Below are 19,848 nucleotides of genomic sequence, written 5' to 3'. Positions count from 1 at the left end.
CTATTTGTGATGGCCTGGGTCGGCAGAGAAGTCGCGCGAGTGATGGAGCAACATTTCCTCTCCCGCAGCCCAGCCCAGCCGGGGAGCCGCTCGTCTGCGGGCACGGGGCGGGATCTGCTCCGGGTGCACCAGGCTTGCTCGGCTCCAGCCTTCCCCCTTATGGCTTCTCCTCTCGGCCCATCCTCGTCTGGGCTGAGGGCTTGTTTCCGACCTTCCGGAGGCTCCCGTCTGTCTCCACTCATATTTACCCGTTACCTTTTTCATTCTTGGTTGGTTGGGGGGCAGGATAGTCTATAAAGAAGTTGTAGAGGGACTTTTGTCATCTTTTTCTGAGCTTGAAGATGATAGGTTTTTGAGGTTTCTTGGAAGTTTTGAGGTCTGTATCCAAAAAGGAGGCAAATTTCAGATGTGATTTTCAGCCTTTTTGGGGCTACGTGTACATCCTAGACCCGCCCAGCCCGAAGACATTGCAGATTTGTATTTTCCTGCATTCCCTTGAAGTGGTTCCCAGTTTTGAACCAAGAAAATAGAGGTTCAAAATGTTGTGTGAGGTGCTCAGATTCTCTCAACGTGGTGGGAAGGTGGCCCCATGAAGGCCCCTTACCTATGTCCTCATAGCGTATCATTCAAAGGAAGATGCCTCCCACCCGCAACTTCTGCCCCTAGAATTCGTAGAAGAAATCTCAAAGATTGTGTGGGACCCTTCTGGTGGCTTCTGTCTGGATCAGCTATGACTGGTGGGATGTTTCCATTTCTGGCTGCGCCTGGATTAGAGCTACCCCTGATCCAGTCAGAACCAATTCAGTGGGGAAGGTCCAAGGAGAAGCGGAGATCTTGGCTTTATGACACCCTCCCCTCGCAGGCCAGGGCTCTGCACACTTGCAGGAATGAAGACATTAGCATTGTGTTAGTGTGAACAAGGACTGGTATTTCCAAGGCAAAAAATAACTCGTGTCCTTTGGGAGCCTGTGGCATTTGTATAATTTGCTGACAACGGCAGCTTTCGCTAGGGAAGAGTAGGGTATGCCGTATCCCAGGCAGTGTGTAAATGCGCGAGTCAGAGTGACATTTCTGGGCACCTGGCCTTTGCCTGGCAGAGGCTGACCCAGGGGCTGAGTGACCATGGCCTTGAGCACTGTGCCCACTCACAGGCCCTATCTGACCCTAGTGTCTAGCACAGGTTGCTGGCAAGGGTGGTTTTTAGCGGTGTCTGTGGTCATAATGCCACCCCCCTGCAGACCTGCAAGCCTGCAAGCAGTGTGGTGAGGAACTTTTCTAGATGGTACCCATGGTGCTGGGGGAGTGGACAGTGGGGAGGGGAAGCTCCCTCCGCTGTAACCGCTGTGGGCTGGGACTTTGCATGACGGGGTTTCAATGAACCAGGGGTTGGTGGTCGCATGTGACTTTGGCGTGATCGAGTTTTTGGCAAACGTGGTATGTAAACCGAATGTCACATTGGGCTCTCTGATTTGTTACCTCATTGCCTTAGTATTTGCTGAGAGTTTATGACTTGCTGGAGCCTGTGGGAGCCACAGTGGGGGATATAGTAGCAAGAGGAGAATTCTGTCTTAAAGGAGTTGATACTCCGGTAGGGAGTGCTAGACCTGCACGTGAGGTGCTCCTGGTTGATACTCCGGTAGGGAGTGCAAGACCTGCACGTGAGGTGCTCCTGGTTGATACTCTAGTAGGGAGTGCAAGACCTGCGCGTGAGGTGCTCCTGGTTGATACTCCGGTAGGGAGTGCTAGACCTGCTTGTGAGGTGCTCCTGGTTGATACTCTGGTAGGGAGTGCTAGACCTGCACGTGAGGTGCTCTTGTACTGAGAGCTGTGTCTGTTGAGCAGGTGCCAGGGCCCAGGCATTGGGACAAGCACTTCCTATGTAGGAGCTCATTCTCCGAGGTCATCGTGCTGCTTATGTGTTCTGGTCATTCCCATTTTAGGGATGAGGAATTGAAAGCTTAGAGAGGCTAAGTAATTTGGTAAAGATTACTCGGCCAGATGGTATAGAAACTCCTGGCCCATCTGATGTCCACCCATGGCCCCGCCATGCCGCCTGTCCTCTTGGATAGAGGACTCCATGTGGTGAGCACAGGCGGTAGGGTAGACGAGGTGTCGGGCACCGAGGAAGAGTTCTGGCTTTCAGCCGCAGTGACTGGGGGTGCCCTGCGGAAGAGGCAGCAGCTGCACTGACAATCTGGGACATCACAAAGATGGTTGTTGGGGGAAGAGAAGGGGAAACACACAAAGATGAAGAAACGCAGAGCAGTATAGGGGTTGGCAAGGGGTTTATTTTGGCAGGACACAAGGTAATAAAACTATTGTTAAATAACTCACCAATTCAGATTTTTTTTTTAAACTAATTGGGAACTCATTTCTCTAGTAGACACCTCAGACCTGTTCATTTAAAGACTTGTTTGGAAATGGAACAGTGTTCCAGAAAGTCAGATGCTCTTGAGTGTGAAGCCTGACATTGTTCCTTATTTTAAAAATCAGTTAAAATCTTTTTGGGGGACAAAAAAAAAGAATTGTGTTTTTAAACCTTTTTACTGAAATTGGAAACAGATTCTGGAGGTGGGTGGGGGATGGGTGAACTAGGTGAAGGGGGTCCAGGGTCCACGTACCTTGGGCCCTGAGGAACATAGAGGAGTGCTGACCCCCATACTGTGTGTGCCCTGGGAGCAGTGACATTGTATGTTAACTATCTTGGAGTTAAAATAGGAAGTAAAAAGAGTGATTTATTTTTAAAACAAGGTTTTCTTTCTTTATTTGAGCGAGTAAGAATGAGAGACAGTGAGCATGCGAGGGGGAAGGTCAGAGGGAGAAGCAGATCCCCGCTGAGCAGGGACCCTGACGCGGTACTCGATCCCGGGACTCCAGGATCCTGACCTGGGCTGAAGGCAGACACTCTACGGAGCCTCCCAGACGCCCAGTTAAAGTGATTTTGAAAACGAAATGAAGCAAACACACAGTTTGAGTTGTTATAAGGGAGCCCTCCTCAACCCGTCGCCTGAATCAGAGCTGGAGCCTGTGCCCATCTTTACCCCCAAAGAGAACACTGTCCTGGTGTTTAGGAATCACTAGGTAGAACAGTCATTCGTGCCCATTTGTGCCCATTGAAATTTAAGTTTCTCTTAACGTGCACGTGTTCCCATTCCTTCCTTTCCCTTGTAAGTTGTCTGTTGAAGAATCTAGGACTTATGACCCAAGGAGCTTTCCGCAGCGTGGGCCTCATGGCTTGCACACTTGTGGGTGGGGCTTAGCCTGGTCTTCTGTTCCCCATCCCCCAACATGGGCAGTTACACCCAGCAGTTTGACCCGGCTCATCTTCAGTCCTCCTGGCTCGGCCGGGGGCGGTCTTGTTTGCGTCAGGAGACCGAGAGTGTCCGGCTCTTTCTCTCCTGCGATGTTAGATCTGCTCGTGCTCGCTGCGAGGTCCGTGTTTTCGGCCGGGCCAGTTTGCCATGACCCTTCCAGGACACTTGGCAGTTCTCGGCGATTACAGCCTGGGGGAGGTTGCCCCTGGCGTCCTGGGGCTCGAGCAGAGGCGCTGTTAACCCTCCTCGTGCACAGCACGGCCCCCCAAACAAGGAATGTCCAGCCCCGCGTCTCCGCAGCGTGAGGTTGAAAACCCTGGGCTGGGGTTTCCTTCGAATCCCTTTATGAACATGTGTGCTGCCTTATTTAGTCATCAAGCTGTGCAGTTCACATACGAAATGCGGTTTAAATGCTTGATTCTTTTATTTACCAGTCTCCAGGAGAAGGAGCAGGTTCCTGTCCTCCACCGGGAGCCGCTTACTTTACTTCTCAAAGACGTTACTATGAACCCATGGATTAAAGGGGTTTATACTGGATCTGTTGGCTGTGGATTTAAACCTGCTTGAAGAATGTCGATCAGTTCGTTACCGTCACTCTTCAGGCCCGACCTGTCCCCTCCTCAGCCAGTGGGAGCCTCTCGAGTCGGGTGCGGTGGCTTTTGACGCCAACCCCACAGTCTTGGTTTCCTTGCCCCTCGGTGTAAGGAGACGTTCCAAGCTCCTCCGTCTGTTTCCGGCCGCTGACTTGGCACCCTCAGGTCCCCTGGTTTCTTCTCGCTAAAAGAGCGAGTGGTCACTCAGGACCATGGTCTGGACGTCCGGGGTGCTCATTAGACTGTGTTGGTCATTGTTTCTGTCTTTTTTGGGACCAAACTATTTACAGATCCGGATGTGCAATTGTCTGCTCTCCTTTTGTTCAAAACCAATGCCGGAATGCAAGTTCAGGAATACAGATTTTAAAATACCCTCTGCTATACCTGTGCTAACATCTTCAAATTTGACTCTTTTTAGATGGAATCAGCGTGAGTGGCTTTCCGCTCTGCAGTCCCTTCCGACAGGTCGTTAGGCCTCGAGTGGAGAGCAAGTCCGTGAACCCGCCCGAAGGCAGCAAGCCGGGGGACTCGAGCCACGTGAAGGTGAGTCTGTCCGCTTGGTGGCGTGGTGTCCTTGGTTCCTGCCGTGACTTCGGAGGCAAAGTGCTGGGTGTTCTCCGGAAAGGAAAGGAGACGTGTTTGATACCAGAATCGTGTTTGTGGAGAGCGGTTTTCTCAGTATTTTCCGTTCTGTGGAATGTTCTGGAAGCAGTTACCCTGAAGCTTGTGTGTTGCCAGCTCTCTAGTCTTGAAATACTGGGGGTTTGGGGGCTGATTCAAGGAGTGCAAAGATGAAAGGGGAAAATTTCCTACCTTTTCCCTGTTCCCTGAAAAATGTGTTTATGGTCTAATCATTCTCCGTTCAGGTTTTCATCCCATAAACTTAAGCCTTTCGGAGCTCCTTCCACTCACTGTTTTCTCAGCCCTGAGGAAGACAAATGAGGGTACGGCATCCGTGCGGAGACGCCTCGGGCTTCTGGGGCCGTAGGGGCTGCTGTTTCCAGCCCTGGGAGAGGTCTGAACCAGACTTGAAGCTCTGGGGGCAACTTCAGCTTCTGGGAAGCTCTTGCCTGCCGCTGCCTGGGGACAGGGCATGGCGAGAGGCCCGGAGCTCTTCACAGCTACGGTGGCGGAGGTGCGGGCAGCAAGGTCCCTGGGATGGCTTGTCAAGTAAACACGTGTTCAGGCCCGGCCTTGCGAGGTCCGTGCCAACATGTAGGGGGGGCCTTGACTGGTGGGACCCGTCAGGAGAGCTCGGCCACCCTGGTTGGGAGTCTGGTGCAGGAATGGTGGAGCCCGGATGCTGCGTGAAGGTCGGGGTGGGAGGGAAACCAGCTGCTTTTCCTTGACTGAGGTCCTGTCCGTGGACGGCAGTGACGAGGAGGTGGGTTTCAGGGGAGAGTCTTGTCCCCTGAGGGCCTTGCAGGGGAGAGGAGGCGGGTGTAGCGGGGAGCTGTTCGCAGCAGGTGTGGTCACTGTCGCTTGACGGCTGGGTGTCAGGGCTCCCCTGTGAGCCGACGGGGCTGGGATGTGGGAAGACGCGTCCCTCTGGAGGAAGGAGGCTGGGGAGGCGTGAAGCAGCACTCCAGTGTGGAGCTGCAGAGCCCCAGGTTTTAGGCGCGGAGTGGAGGGACGCTGGTGTCCTCCTGGGCCCTAGGTGTGCCGTCCCGTAGCCTCCTGACAGCTGACCCCGGACGGTGAGCGCTGCGCCCGCCCAGGCCCCTCCGCACTCCAGCTTCCCTCTGCCGTTCCGCCCCGCCTCCCTATGGCTTTCCCCGCGGGGCAGTCCTGGGGCTGGAGGCAGAACTTTGAAATCCAGGAGGTTGTTACTCACAGTCACTGGGTGGTGGGGGCTGGCGTGTCACTCGTGTTTTCTTGGTGAGCGTCGTAGGCTGCGTGCGTCGTATTTCTTGGACGCAGGTGAGCGTAGCTGTCCTGAAATGCACTCCCTGCGGTGGCGTCGCCGTCTGCTGGGGACACCCCATGTGTCAGGCACGCGCATACGGCGTGTCCTTCCATGTGGTCTCCTCTGAGGAGGGGGCTGTGACTCTCAGGTCATGTGACTCAGTTTGTCCCCCAGCTAGTTGCTCCCCGTTGCACTGTGACGCCGTCGTTCCGTGGGCCCACGCCTGGACTGTGAACAGTGTCAGTGCCTCTTTGTAGAGCTGTCCTTCCAGTGTGCTTGACACACGGCATCGCCTGACTTTCAGGGGCACAGTGCGGCGGCTCTGCTGCTCCGGAACCGCCCGTGCCCCTCCCGACAAGCGCGCTCTCGGCCCCCACCCCACCACCCTCTGCTGACTACCAGCGTGTTCTCTGTGTCCAAGAGTCTGTTTCTTGGTTTGCCTCTTTTTTTCCTTTGCTCTTTAGTTTCTTAAATTCCACACGTGAGTGAAATCACAAGGTGTTTCTTTTTCTGACCTACTTCCCTCAGCGCTACACTCTCTAGCTCCGTCCACGCGGTTGCAGATGCATGATTTCGTTCTGTTTTATGGTGAGTCATACTCCTCTGTGTGTGCGTGTGCGTGTGCACGCGTGTGTGTGTACGTACACACACTGCATCTTCTTTACCCGTCCATCTTCTGAGGGATGCGCAGCTGCTTCCACGGCTCCGCGGCTGCGGCCGCTGCTGCAGTGGGCATCCGGGGGTGTGTCTCCCTCTGAATTCGTGTTTTTGTAGTTTTGGGGTAAATACCCAGTGCAAGTTGCTGGGTTGTAGGGTGGCTCTATTTTTAACTTTTTGAGGACCCTCCACACTGTTTTCCAGAGCGGCTGCACCAGCCTGCGTTCCCACAACAGTGCACGAGGGCTCCCCTTTCTCCGCAGCCTCGCCAGCACCTGTCGTTCCTTGTGTTGCTGATTGTCGCCATCCCGACTGGCGTGAGGTGGTGTCTCATGGCAGTTTTGATTCACATTTCTCTGATCATGAGTGATTTTGAGCATCTTTTCATGTGTCTGTTGACCGTTTGGATACCATCTTTGGAGGAATGTCTGTTCATGTCTCCTACATTGGACTGTGTATTTGGGGGTGTGGAGTTACGGAAGTTCTTCGTGTATCTTGGGTATCCCAGTTTGTGCGTCCGGCCAGCTCTGGTGTTTGGTCTCGGCACATTCCATTACCCGTCACCCACGTGGAAACTTCTGTCCACTTTCCTCAGTGAGCCTGGGGACCCTCCTCAACTAGTTTCTTATCAAGAAAACCGGAGTTTGGGCAGTGTGTTCTGCACGCCAGGAGTGGTGCTGGGTACTGAACAGCCCCATGTGTGTGCCGTCTGGGCAAACAGCCTTCTAGCTGGTAGGTAGGGTAACAGGTTTACGGAACTTATATCACTCGCCCAAGGTCATAGAGTTAGCAGGTGGTGGATGAAGGGTCTGGACCCATGTTGCTTCTACTGAGTAGGACGGGCTCCAGTGTGTGGAGTCCGAGGAGGGCACTGAGGTGACAGACCCTTGACACGGGCACGCGGGAGCAGCTCTGTCTTCGGAGGCCTGCTGGTGCTGGGAACCTGCAGGACGGGGCAGTGTTTCCTGGCTGTGGAGGCGAGTCTTCTGTGGTTCGGTCGTACTCAGAGGGAGCGGCGCGGGAGGGTTGCTGTGGGTGCCGTTGCCGGGGCTTTTTGGCTCTTTCTGGGCTTGTTCCCCGGTTCTGCTCCCAGGAATAACGTGACCTGATTGGAAACGTGCTAAACCTATAAAGTTATCGCAGAAGAATGGTGTAGCCATGGAAACCAGTCATTCAGGGAGCCCTTCCAGACGTGGGAGATGATGCCATGTGGTTCTTGAGGTTTCCCAGAAACGTCGCTTCCCCGTTCCACCAGTGCTGACCGTGTCTGTCTGTGCTGGTGACTGGTTTTCAGCCAACTGCCACAGACCCACGTGAACGATTTCTAGGGTTGAGACAAGATTAGAAGTAATATTCCTACAAGCCAGGCTCTACTATGGCCGCTCTTAACCCTCAATTTCCCCATCTGTAAAATGGAGCAACCTTCCTCTGTAGGGTTTTTGGGAGGTTTAATGTAAGAGCTTGGCAGGGGGAAAGGCTGGACCAAATCAAGAAGTAATAACAAACAGACTTTATTCTTGTGTTAAAAGAAAAGTAAGATTTGACTGAGTCCTGCTGTTTCAAAGGGAGCAGCGGGGCCCGGGGTCACGGACTGGAGCAAGTTGTGGGCAGTTACTCTGCTCAGCCCGGCTTCCCCAGGGCTGGTGAGGCTGGCGCTGACCCCCGAGTCAGGGCCTGTGTGCACACGGTGTAGCAGAGGCCTGGGGCGGCCCAAGGCTCCACCAAAGCCCTTCTGAGGCGTCAGAACCCGGGCCGGCCCGTCGTGGGCTGGGGAAGTGAGTTGGAGGCTTCCCACCCAAGTGGGCCGATGCTGCGTGTGTGGGTCCGGGTCCCCATAGCCTTGCCTGTCAGGAGCCTTCAGCTTCGGCCTCAGGGCTAGACTAGACGGAAAATGCGGGAGCTGGCTGAGCCCTGGAGCGAGCAGACAGGCACGGCCACTCTTCCTGGCAACGTGCCCGTCCCCCCACTGACAGCACTGTTCCGTTCGCGCCCTGTGCCCACTGAGGGCCTGCGGGAACATGCGAGAAGGTGGGCGAGCGGGCCTGCTTTTGGGCTCTGTGCATAGTGCATATCTGGCTCCTGGGAACAGGCTGGTGCATGGCCCTTCTGGTCGACAACATCTTGTCTTTAAGAATCCCCGAGAACAGGCCTAAGCCACAGCCACGCTCACGGCCGCTTCCACCAGGGGCCCCTCCGTTGGGAGCCGGGTGTGGCGCAGTCTGCTTTCCCCACAAGCTCGTGGTTGAGCTGGAAGCTGGTGCTCAGGCACCCTCACTTTCTCTGTTCTGTCCGCGGCCCTGACACCCCACACAGCCCATCCCCTACCCCAGTCACCCACTCACAGCACCCAGGCCTTGCTTTCCTGACCTGCAGTTTGGGGAGAACAGTTTGTTCTCCCGCTCAGCGGGTCGTGAAGGGCCATCAAAGGACTGCCAGGCGCCTCGGTGGGGAGGAGACGTACACCGGGGCTGTCTGAGCCGGGTGCTGGAAGGTGTGCCGAAGCCTTGGCCAGGGCCTTCTGGTTAGGGAGCAGCCGAGCCCCCCAGCTGACCCCCCCCCCCCCCCCTACACACGGGCCCGTGGTGGAAGGTGTGCCCCTGCCGGGGCGGGGGCCGCCCCCCCCCCCCGCCCCCCCCCCCCCCCCCAGCCTCCTACACACGGGCCAGTGTTATGTCGCGTAGCCTTGCCAGGCTTGGCCCTACCTCCTGGCTTCCCTGCTCCGCCCTGTGCACTGGCTGCAGGCCGCCGCCTCGTCCCGGAGCCTATGCAGGGACTTGGCCCAGCTGGGTTGGACACGTACTTGCTCTCCTGCTGCTTTCGTGCTCCGTGGGATCCCACCAACACGTCCGCCCTGCCGGAGCGAGGGCTTTCCTCCCACTGCTGTCTGGTCCGCAGGCCTACGAGAGCGCCTGGCACGCAGCAAGCATTCTAGAAGTAGTTGTGGAGTGAACTAATGCACGGTTGTGTGTTCCAACGGTTTGGGGCAAAGCACTTGCTAGACAAGAGGTGTGCTGAGTCAGAGGAGGCTGGCTGCTGGTAGGTGTCCCCGGCTCCACAGAGGCTACTCTGGCATGGAGGTGACCCCGGGGAGCTGGTGGAGGCTGTCCGCGCGGCGCTTAGACAGTTGCACGTCCAGACCCCTGGTTCCCTGGGCCCGGGGCCTCGACGTCCTGGTGGCCCACGGCCAGCGGTGATCTGTGGCTGCTCTCACTCGGAGTGGTTTTGTTTTTCGTCTTTTGGTTCTGTTTCCCCGGGGACGTGGGACTGACAAAGAGGACCACAAAATGAATCTCAGTCAATTTCAAAGGGTTCTCGGTTTGCAGAAGTATATTCTCTGACGGTAATGAACTTGGAGCCCGACAACCAAATCTTGGTGGATTTTTCAAATGTTTGGAAACAAAATGACACATTTCTGATGAACCCATGGGCCAAAGAGGGGAGGAAAAATAAAAATAGAGAGTATTTGACACAAGTGAACATGAGAGCACCGCGCCGTGTCTGTGGGCTGCCGCCAGAGCTGTTTTCTGGGGCACGTGTCGTACCGGAGGCCTGCGCCGGAGGGGAGGGTGGTCTCAAGTTAGGAGACCTAACTCAAGTTAGGACCCCCACTTCAAATTTAAGAAAATAGGAAAAGTGGGAATCAAATCTGCCGTAAACAAGGAAATAAAGATCAGAACACAGAGCAATGAAATCAGAAACAAAAACCAAAAGCTTGTTCATTGAGAAAAGTGAATGAAATTGAGCGACTTGCAGCGAGCTGGATGGGAGAGGAAGGCCCGAGGGCAGCAGGAGAGGTGAGGTCACTGCAGACTCCAGAGAGAAGGGGGAGGGGCAGAGTTGCAAGCACGCGATGCCTGTGAATCTGAACACCGAGATGAACGCTGGACCGCATATTTGGAAGGCCTGACACTGCGGAACTTGCGGACAGGGCTGTGCTCGGTGGCTATTTCTGTGTCCATTACGAAAGTAGACTTTTTGGTTAAGACCTTCACCATAGAGCATATCCGGGCCCAGGTGGCTTTGCTCCTGCATCTCACCAGACGTTAAAGGAGGATTAATAGGAGTTTTACTTAAACTCTTCTTTGAACCACTTCTTGGAAGTGGAAGTACTGCTGACCCCTCTGTGAGGGCCGCACTGCCCCGTTAGCAAAGGCCGACAGAGTGGAGAAGAGCGACAGGACCCCTGAGCACGGTTCTGGGTACCATGTTGGCATACTGGAGTCCACCACAGGTGAAATACCCAGGACTAGGTTTAGCTGAGGACTGTGAAGTTGGTTTGACGGCAGAGAGTTGACAAATGCAGTTCTTGATGCCAACAACCCAAAAAGAGGAAACCGTGGGAGCATCTTACCAGTGAGGCAGCATCTGACAAGGTCCCACGTCCCTTCCTGACAAAACTCTCAGCAAACTGGAGCTAGAAGGGCCCTTCCTCAGCTGATCACACACTTATGGACCCCCAATCACACGCTTACGGACCCCCGATCACACGCTTACAGATCCCCGATCACACGCTTACAGACCCCCGATCACACGCTTACGGACCCCCGGTCACACGCTTACAGATCCCCGATCACACGCTTACGGACCCCCGATCACACGCTTACGGACCCCCGGTCACACGCTTACGGACCCCCGATCACACGCTTACGGACCCCTTCACCTCCCGCGGTGCTTCGGAAGGCCTCTGAGGGTCATTCCCCGCCGGCAGCCACGCACCTGCCTGGGCTCCACAGCCGTGCCCGCTCGCACGGGTCCTCGCTGGCGCTGGCTGTCCCCTTGGATTGGAGGTTCCCTCTCTGTGCCCTTGATGCCGGGCATGTTCCCGTCCCCTCTTGGGCTATGCTCTGCTGTTGACTTGTCTGTGCAGCCTTCAGCAAGCAGAGCCGGTGCTGCCTCCTGTCCCCACCTCCATGATGGCTCTTGCTTAGGTCCCCAGTTCCTGTAGCTGGAAGCTCTTCCTGGCTGCGGCGTCTCCCCGGGGCCTGGCACCGTGCTCAGCCTTCCGCAGATTTCTCTTGACCCAGGTCGTCTGGGCTGCCGTCCAGCTGTGCCCTCTCCACGGGAATTCTGTTTCCTCTGACGAGATTTTCGTCATGTGGCAAAGCAGGTCTGTAAAATTCATTTCTTCTCAATCATCGTGAGGTTTAACTCTGGGATTCTTCAGAATCGCAGCCCGTTCAGGTGATATCTTACAGCATGTTGAATGTTTCCTATTGTGTTAGCTTTTATAATGAAGAACTGTAGATGTTCATGAAGTTCTTATGTGCTCTTACATTCCGGTAATTATGTTTATAAATGGATTGATGGGAGGAACCTGCTTAAGAAACTTAGTGTTTTTTTTGTTTTTGTTTTTGTTTTTTTAACTTGACTATGTGAATGTGAAGAGCGTGTTTTCTTGGGCAGAGTTACCTGTGAGAAAATGTTCCATGAGGCTTTTGGGGGCTGGGGGCAGCATGTTCCCTTCATGTGGGTGGAGAAAGCGTGTCAGGCTACTGGTTCATGGTTAGGTACTCACTCGCTCAAGGATGTGGAGTATGCTGGCCGGACCGTCTCGGGACGTGGAGCTGGGGAGGGAGCACTCGAAGCGGGACTCACGGATGACTTCCCTCCTGCTCCCAGCCTTGCCATGTGCATGTGGAAACGCCCGAACAGCTCTGGGAGATTAAGTAATGAGCCCAGGGGCAAGCGGTTACACAGAAGTTGAAATGCAAAACCTGTCGAGTCTGAATCCAAAGCTTGGGCTATTTCTACAATATCGTGCTGCCTCCCTGTATAATTTCTAAATCTCTGAACTTACTGTGAAGCACAAAACATTCTCTATTGATTTAAGCCATATTTATAGAGCAGGGAGTATAAGCCTTTTGCCTATCTGACCTTCCATTTCAGTCTGTAAAGTGTGGATAATCAGACTTCCTCCTGGGCTGCTGTGAGGGGGAAAGCGTCTGCTGTTAGCCTGGGGGATAAAAGCTTACAAAATGGCCAATCCAATTCAGTTCCAAATTATTCCTAATCTGTCCCAGTAATAGTCAGAAGGAATTTCATTCTACGAAGTGAAGCATAAAAGCTTTAAGGAATCCTTTAATCTGCTCAACTTCTCTAAAACTTCTTAAGAAAGTCTGCAGTAAGAGAAGGGGAAGAGTCCCGCTTGTGGAATTCTGAAACAGGTCAAGGAGAAGTCAGAAGAATGTTCTTGAGGTTCCGCAACACTGTGGGACTTCTGCCTGCCGTGGTGACCCAGTTCACCTGAACCCCTATAACTGTTACTCCACCCTGTTCACTAGATGACTGTTACATGCCCAGCTCTGGATGGCAGAGGGTGCGTGTGCGTGTGCGTGCATGTACACGTATGTGTGTGTGCATGTACACGTACATGTGTGTGCACACATGTACACGGGATGAACTCCTGGAGCTTCCCTTATGAGGGAAGGCACAGACAGCAAACAGATATGTCACGTTATGGACATTGCTCTCCGGAAAGTGACAGTGGCCATGGACTGAGGACTGCCTGCCAGTTCGGGTAGGGCCGTCAGCGAGGGCCTTTCCGCAGTGTGGCCGTGGGTGCTGTCGGAGACATTTCCGTAGTCTGCGCCAGGGACAGTTTGTTGTCCTGAAGTGGGTTGCTCTTTGGAATACAAGCCATTTCCCCTGAAGATGGTTAGTCAGACCCAGAAGGGCAGCCTCTGGCCCTGGTCCCAGCTGTTCAGGAGACAGTGGGGTCTGAGGCCCTGTCCCTTGTGTGGCGGTCGGGACAGAGGTCACTAACTTTCAGGTGCTCGGCTCCTGCTGGTTATTTGAAAAGCTGCCCGGGGAGAAGCAAGGCGGGAACTTGGGGCTGGAACCTGAAGCTCGGGATGGAATCTGAGTGCGCAGACCTGGGTGTGGGCAGGCTGTCCTGCTCTAGGATGTAGAGACAGCAGCTCGGAGTAGTAGCTTTTCTTACCCTCCAGTCCCGTGAGCCTCAGAAGAGACGGAATGCTGAAGAAGGAACTGACACAAGCTGCCCTGAAATGGTGAGAAGGCGGGGGGCCGTTGGGAGAAGTGGGGAGCATGGAGAAAGGGGCTTGCATCTCGGGCGCTGCTTCTGGGTCCTGTCTGCGCTACTCAGTGACACGCATCAGTGTTGAGAGGGTGAGGGGAAGTCCCAAGCCTGGTTGTGAGGTTTGGCCTGGGGTGTGGGACCTAGGAGGAGTGGGCAGCAGGAGTCACGTTCTGACGGTGACCTGCCAGAGCTTTCTGCTGGGAGGGCCATGCACCAGGTGGGTCAGGGCGCCTGCACAGATTCCTCTTGCTCAGCCGCGTTCTGTCCCTGCACTAGCCCTGTTTGCCCTGAGGTTTAAGTTAGACCACGTTGTGCCCTCAGGGCTTTAAACTCTGATTTCCAAATAGGCCATGAAGTGACAGTCTTAGAATTTAAGTTCTTAATCTTACAATTGCCTCTGGATCACAGCACTTAAATGGTATTCTGTATTAATGAGATTGACATAACCTTCTTTTTATAGATGCTCTTAGCAATGCGTGTTTCTGATCTTTGTAACTGGTGTAGTTTGGGGTTTGTTTTCTCGCATCGACTGTGGCCTTCGGGCTGTGACTTCATGGATTGTGTGATAGAAGCTACTTCCTTTGGGCACTTGTGGTTATCCAGTAACTTCCGTTGTTTCTGATAGTCTTTGTGTTTTCTGAATACGGGTGATACCGTGTTTAAGCCCTGGTGATGCAAAGAATTTTCTAGTCCATGAAATTTTGGCATTGGTCATCGTGACACACTTCACGATTGCTGCTCAGTGCGATCACGTCTGCGTCGAGTGCAAGTGCTGATACACCTTTTCCTTTCCTCCATAGTTGATTTGGAATTTCGCCAACAAGCTCTTTCCATTAGGTTTGATCACGCGCTTCTCCTAAGCCCTTAGCATCTGGCTTAAATTCTCCGCATATCGATGACGACTTTCTGTGGGCTTATCTGAGACTCTGCTGATGAGCTTGAGTCTTCACCGGCTCCTCCCGCTTCCACCTTGTCACCAGACTGAACCCGAGTGGGCACCGCACCTTACCCCAGGTGCCTCTTCTCTCTCCTCCTTTGATAGAGATGGGGTAGAGGTCTTCTCGTGTTTCTTTCCATTCCTGGCCTCCCACATGATGCTTCCGTCCCTGCCAGACCCCGGCCAGCCAGGCAGTGTCCCACAGATGCCCCCGCACCGGTGTTTCGCGGCCCGGCGTGCTCTCCCGCGGCCACGCACACCCACTGCCTCAGCAGAGGCTGCGGTCCTTTGTCTTTCTCAGCTGACCTCGTCTGTCGTCCACCTCGCACTTCCCCTTCCCCCAAGCACTGATTTTTTTTCTTAATCTCCTTCTGCGAGAGAATTTAGTTTAATCACATGAAGCCCCACGTGACCGTTGTCATTTTTGATAGGCCCTCACGGAGGCGAAAGTGGTTAGTGCTGTTGCCGCCCCAATCTCACTGACCAACACCGGGACATCGGTGCAGCATGGGTACACTGAAATGGGCCAGATAGACTTTTTTGTCATTACAGAAACGGTGCCAGCAGAAGGTAACTCGGTCATGCAGTTGAGACCAGCACAAATGAAGGGCCCCGGGAATGTCCAGTGGGAAACCAGAGTGCATATCTTGGGCTGTTCTCACGTTCGTGTGTGGGTATGTGGGGTGTGTTTTCATGACGATGCACGCACAGGTGTTTGGGTGTGTTCTCACGAGCACGTGTACGTGAGCACCTGGCATGTTTGTTCCTGGGATCAGAACTGGGGCACTGTGTTTTATGACTTTGTTCCATCAGTACCATTCCACTTTATATTTCCGTAAATGTTCATTGCCTCCAATATGCAGGAGATATTAAAATTTGTCCCATTTGATCTCCAAGTTCTGTTTTAAATAACTAGTCCGAACCAGAACATACTCCGGGATCACTCACAGTATCTGGTCTGTGTTGTGTGATGTCACTTGTTGTCTTAATCCAGCACTTTCTTTTTTCTTTTAAATGCTTGTTGAAATGACCAGGCCATTCTTCCCACCTCCCGGACTTGTCTACTTGCTGCCCCACAGCATTACTCAATCTCTCTCTCCCGATTTCCTGAAAACTGCTGGTTGTGAGTAACTGCCTAGTGGATGCAGTGGAAACCTTTCTGGCTAGACGGCTCCGTGGGTGGCCTGGCTACTTCAGATTGTCTCACATCAGAGACACCCTGTAACTGACTTTCAGGACCTCAGTGAGGTTGAGTCTGAGACCTGGAGTGGGTGACGGTGGTCTGAGCCCACCCGTTCCTCCTCTTGCCGCTAGAGAGTATTGTCGCTCCTCGAGCAGTGATACGATGTGTCAGTCACGCATCTGGTGGTTTTAGAATCAGTTCATCATCCTCGCCTGACTTAATGTCATTATGATTTTATGAAATGTTTTTCCTATTATGTCTCTGCTTTGATCATGTGACCTTCTCCTGTACAGTAGCGCTGGTAGCTCCACTGCGGGGCGGGCCTATGGGGACAAACAAGAGGTTCCTGTTTTCTTTTTAATCGTTAATTTCCTGTGAAGGAATTGTGTACAGACTTCTTCAAATGGTGACAAATGAGGGTTTTTAAAAATTTTTTTGAAGGATTTTATTTAGTTGTTTATTTAGAAAGGGTGAGTTGGTAGAGATGCAGAGGGAGGGAGGAAGTGTCTCGAGCAGATTCTGTGCTGCGCGTGGAGCCCGAGGCAGGGCTTGATCTCATGACACTGAGGTCATGACCTGAGCTGAAATCAAGGTTCAGATGCGTCGCCGGCTGAGCGACTCGCACCCCTGGTGGGTAGAAGCATCTTTATTTCCCCCAAGGGCAGTTTTGATACTGCGGTGACCCGAGGGAACATACAAAGTCCTACCGAATACAGTTGTCTGTCTTACCAGCATTACAGATCTCGGTGGTCTACGGAGAAGCAGTGCTCAGGAGGACGGACTTCGGTGTCATAACTTACAGCTGTGCCCCCGTAGGCGGGTTACTTAAGCTCTCTGTGCCTCTGTCTCCTCTCTGGCATGGGTGGACACTCCTACTGGTCTCGAGGGGTTGCCGAGAGTTAAGCGCTGATGTGGGCCATCGAGACAGCCCCCAACATGGGGGAATGCATGGCGTCACTCTCCCTCTGCGACTGAGCAGCAGCCCGGCTCACGCCCACCCGAGACCTCATGCACACGCCTGCCTCAGCGCTCTCAGTAATTCTGTTTTCCCGCGCACAGCTATGCGGGAGGAGACCCTGGTGACTGAGCCCTGGGTCTGGCGCGGGTGGGGAGGGGCTGTAGACGCCCCGCATCTCTCTCAGCTACACAGCCCAGGATACCAGCTCTCCTGTCCCCAGGGGAGAGCTTGGAGTTGGAAAGGTCACAGAGATGTGGTTTTGTGGTTTGTCTGGGAAACAGCTCAGGGGGTTGAGAGCTGAGACCCGTCCATGTTGTGACGTGTGCTGGGAGCAGTGACCACCAGCTCCCTGCCGTTTGCAGACACTTGGGAAGAGCAGCGGCGGAAGGACCCTCTGAAGCTTGTTCAGGCTGCCTTTCCCCGGGGAGCTATTAGCTGTGAAGGTCGTGGTAACTTGTCACGCAGCTGCAGAAGATGGCCGCAGCCGAGGAGTGTGGGCGAAGCTTCGCCTCCAGCGTGCTGTTCCTGAGTGGCCAGCGGTGTGGGACCCCTGGCGCTCTCTCCGTGGAACGAGGCTTAGCACATACCCTTCCTAACAGTGCAGCTGTCAGTGGTCTTGTTGGGGTCCAAAGCCAGGCTGTCTGACTCCAGAGTCCTGCCCGCAGTGCTGAAAGCTTCCGTGTTCCGTCCTCCGGGCCCACCTGCTCCACCGAGGCTCTGACCGTGTTCCGTCATGTTTGTCGGGCGCATGCTGTCCCTCGCAGAGGCTCAGAGCGCTGCTGGGGACACAGCTTGATCTCTAACTTCCCGCTGCTGTCCTCCCCGGCTGGGTCCTTGTCCTCTCCCTGCGCCTTGTCTCTGCTGCCTTCCTTCCCCGCCGAGGGGGAGTCCGACGTGATGTGTCACCTGCGTCAGAATGACTCCGCTCGAGTAGGACTGTGTGTTCACGTTCAGCGTCAGGGCCTGTCGTCTGCCGGAAGGTATGAATGACAATGAGATCCGACGTGTGAGATCGGGGCTCTCCCAGGGCGTCTGAGCTGTTCAGAAGCAGCAGACACAGAGGGTATCGGACAAGTGAGGGGCTCACTGCAGTGCTGTTTTCCGGAAGAATACAACATCTGTCAGCTAGCAGTTGAGTGGTAGGAAACACAGTGGCGGAGGCACCCGTAGACGAATCTGGGAGTTCTGTGTCACGTCTGGCCAGAACGTAGGGCAGCAGTGTTCGGCCAGGAAACAGAAAGGAAACTTCCTCAAGAATATGAATGAAAAAACTCAAAAGATGCATGCGGAGACCGCAGGAATGTGCAACCTTCCCGATCGTAACAGGACCCTGCAATCTCCAGCAGCTGTACCTCCATTTGGACGGGGCAAACTGGCACTTGGCGGGCTGGAAAACGCTGCCTGTGGGTTTCTGTGGGCCCCGGCCGTGCTCCCTGAGTGTTTCACGTTGGATGTTCATAGCAGGCGTGTGCTTTCCAGGCCGTAGCGCCCCCTCCCCCGGTGCTGCCCTCCTGCCCGCCGCACGCATTCTTCCTGGCCTCTGGAGGAACCAGAACTTGAGATCCCTTCTGCGGTGTCCTGACAGTGGTCCTCAGGGCGTCCGCCGGGATGTAAGGCTTTACATTTTCATCTCCTTTTTTAAAAAGCACCTATTTCTTTTAGAAGGGATTGAAAGATGCAGAAAAGCTGCAGCAATAGGCACACGTTCCTGTGTCTCTCTGACAATTTCCGCTGATGGTCACCTCCGGTTGCAGCAAGGTCCCAGCCTCTCTGCTGGGAACGAACTCTGCTCCTCGTTCGGCTTTCACTAGTTCAGCCCCTGCTGTCCTTTCTCTGTCCTGGGGCTGCATGCACCGTAGGACAGCAGGTGAAGTCCAGTCCTCGGGTCTCCTCTGGTTTGCGACAGTTTCTGTCATTTGGTGACCTTGAGGGTTTTGAGGAGTAGTGATCAGCTGTTCCTGGATTCGGGGTTCTTGCTGCTTTTCTTAAGAGAAAGCAGTGATGTGCCCTTCTCATCACGTGTCACGGATGCCGTTGATTTTGGTCACCTGGCCAGAGTCATGTTTGGCAGAACAGAGTCTCCATACTGGATCCTCAAGGAGCAAGTCTGCTGCTTCAGCTCTCAGGATGCAGAAGGGGGAGTGGGAGAAAGGCTCCACGCCCGCTGGCAGGGAGCTCTGTAAAGTTGCTGGAATTCTGCAAGAATTTGCCCCGGTGTGGCATTGCTTCTAGGCCCCCTCAGAGCTAGGAAGTGTGTGTGTGTTCATTCTAATCTGTGTATCTACACGTAATTACTCATGGATTTATCCGTCTGCTTGAGGTCACACCCGTTAGCTAGACATGAGCTCCCACAGACGTCTGACTCGGTGCAGGCCTCCTGGGCTTGCTGCAGTGCTCGCTCCTGACTCGCGTGCTCATGTAACGGTGCTCGCCGACAGAGAGGAGCCTGCCCCACCGTCCCATTTCCCGCCTGTTCCTCGCCCCAGTCTAGGGCCCCCACTGTGGTTGTCCCCACAAGAAGCGTTACCCAGTAGAGCAGAGAGTTTCTGTGCTGTCCTTCGTTCTTACCGCCCCGCCCGCTTGCGGTTTCCAGCCAAACGTCGCCTTCCGAAGTCACTGCCTCATCTTTTTGAGTATTTTTGTGTGTATTTTGAAGTGTACATGTGAATATTTTAAATGGATGTTAGGTTGCACTCTGAAAAGTTTAACTGAGGCGTGGAACAAAATTAAGATTTACGGATGTGGGCAGCAGTGCACATGGTGCAAATGATACCTTTGATTTTGGGATGAATTCTGTTCATTTGTGTGGCTTTGCCTTCTTAACTGATTGCTTGGAGCAGACGTTTACCGAAAGCAGCCTGGCCGAGGTGGAGTGATGGGGTTCCGGGGGATAGAGTGTGCTGGAGTCCCATTTCTCGGACACCTGCCGTGTGTCGTCAGATGAGCTGACCCAAAGTTCCAGGTGGAACGAATTCCTCAGAAGTTCACACATGCCTCACAGGATTGTTGGGTGGGTTGGAATGCGTATCTGGAATGCTCCGAGTTCTTGCTACCAGCCGACAGCATCCGTGTCCCCTGGGAGCCCTTTGGAAATAAAGACAGTCTGGCCCCAACCCCAGGTGTCTTGAGTTTGGAAATCTACATTTTACCAGCATCCCCGGGGGACTGGAATGCTCGAAGAACCCCGTCTGTACTGAGCTCTGAGAAGCTGTGATCACACCAGCTCAGTGTTTCCAGCCTCAGCAGCGGTGGCCTCGCCTC

The 19,848-nt window shown here is 54.1% G+C and overlaps 1 protein-coding gene across 1 annotated transcript in view; it reads left to right on the top strand.

Moving 5' to 3' along the window:
- Positions 1–19,848, top strand: part of TRAPPC9 (trafficking protein particle complex subunit 9) — a 478,436-nt gene that overhangs the window by 143,128 nt on the left and 315,460 nt on the right. Inside the window, exon 16 of the mRNA XM_059395212.1 lies at positions 4,326–4,450. Coding sequence (XP_059251195.1) covers positions 4,326–4,450 — 125 coding nt within the window. The remainder of the gene's footprint in view (positions 1–4,325; positions 4,451–19,848) is intronic.

Source organism: Mustela nigripes, chromosome 3 (assembly GCF_022355385.1).
Source record: "Mustela nigripes isolate SB6536 chromosome 3, MUSNIG.SB6536, whole genome shotgun sequence".
NCBI lineage: Eukaryota > Metazoa > Chordata > Mammalia > Carnivora > Mustelidae > Mustela > Mustela nigripes.
Note: the sequence above shows the minus strand (reverse complement) of the source record. Positions and strands in the feature narration are given on the sequence as shown.